Source organism: Mesitornis unicolor, unplaced genomic scaffold, assembly GCF_000695765.1.
Source record: "Mesitornis unicolor isolate BGI_N332 unplaced genomic scaffold, ASM69576v1 scaffold28328, whole genome shotgun sequence".
Taxonomy (NCBI): Eukaryota; Metazoa; Chordata; class Aves; order Mesitornithiformes; family Mesitornithidae; genus Mesitornis; species Mesitornis unicolor.
Genome location: NW_010200248.1, coordinates 54,859 through 55,918, shown reverse-complemented (window position 1 = coordinate 55,918; position 1,060 = coordinate 54,859). Strand labels below are relative to the sequence as shown.

At 51.8% G+C, this 1,060-nt stretch overlaps 1 protein-coding gene across 1 annotated transcript in view; it reads right to left on the bottom strand.

Annotated features, from left to right (window-relative positions):
• Positions 1 to 1,060, bottom strand: part of LAMC1 (laminin, gamma 1 (formerly LAMB2)) — a 23,610-nt gene that overhangs the window by 10,252 nt on the left and 12,298 nt on the right. The window contains 2 exon segments of the mRNA XM_010189689.1: positions 120 to 273; positions 616 to 861. Of these exon segments, the coding sequence (XP_010187991.1) occupies positions 120 to 273; positions 616 to 861 (400 nt within the window).

The following is a 1,060-nucleotide window of genomic DNA, read 5'->3' as shown; positions in this document are numbered from 1 at the left end:
TCTTCCCCGCCCATAGCAGCATTGAGGCACACCAGTTACTTGTGACAAACATCACATTCCTGTACAAGGTGACCACCCCCAAAATCAAGCTCTTTGCCCCGAGCCAAGGCAAACGTCACCTCTCACAGCCGCGTCCGCTCTGGAGGTTGAAGAAGCCAGGCTCACAGGCACTGCAGTCCCTCCCGGTGACGTGAGACAGGCACTCACACTGCCCGGTCACTTGATTGCAACTCGTCTGCTGATTCACAGTGCCATAGGGATTGCAGTGACAAGCTGCAAAAACAGAAGGGATGGGGAAATAAGCAGAAAGTTAGAGGTCCCTTGTGGTGTTGGTACTCTGCTAGCCAGTCCCGAAATGGGCCAGGCTCCAAAACACACTCCAGTCCAGCCCCTGCATCGCACAGTGCTTTTGTTTTTGCTTTGATGGCAGTAAGCACCCACAAATACAAGCACTTCAGAAAGCTACAACCATCAAACCAGGACAAAGCCATGCGTTGCTGCTGACAGGCACAAACAACAGCCTGATGTCCTGATGTTGTGTCCCAACAGCACATCAGGAAACTGCAGCTCTCAGAGACAAAACCATTTGTAAACTCAAGAGAAATCAGTTCTCACCTCTGCACTTGTCAGCAGGATCAGGGGCCAAGGGGTTCCCAAAGAAGCCGTCTTTGCAGCGGTCGCAGTAGAAGCCGGCGGTGTTGTAGATGCATTTGAGGCACTCGCCCGTCTGGCGATCACAGTTCCCCACGGCGTTGGGATCAATGTTGTCATTACACTGGCAGAGGCGGCAAGGCCTCACAGCACCGTTTTCACCCAGCGGGTCACCGAAATAGGCATCATCACACAGCTCACACCTCTTGCCTGAGACATGACAGAAAAGCACATATTGCAGCAGAAAGCGCTCTGCTGCTGTCTCACCCAGAGTCCCTTCTGAAAAGCCCCTTTCATCCTGCTGGGGCCAGAAGGGTACACAAAACCACACACAAATCCTTCCCCACCTCTAAATTTAAGCCACTTTTCCACTAGAAATCTGCATTATGAATTATTTCCACTCATCCTT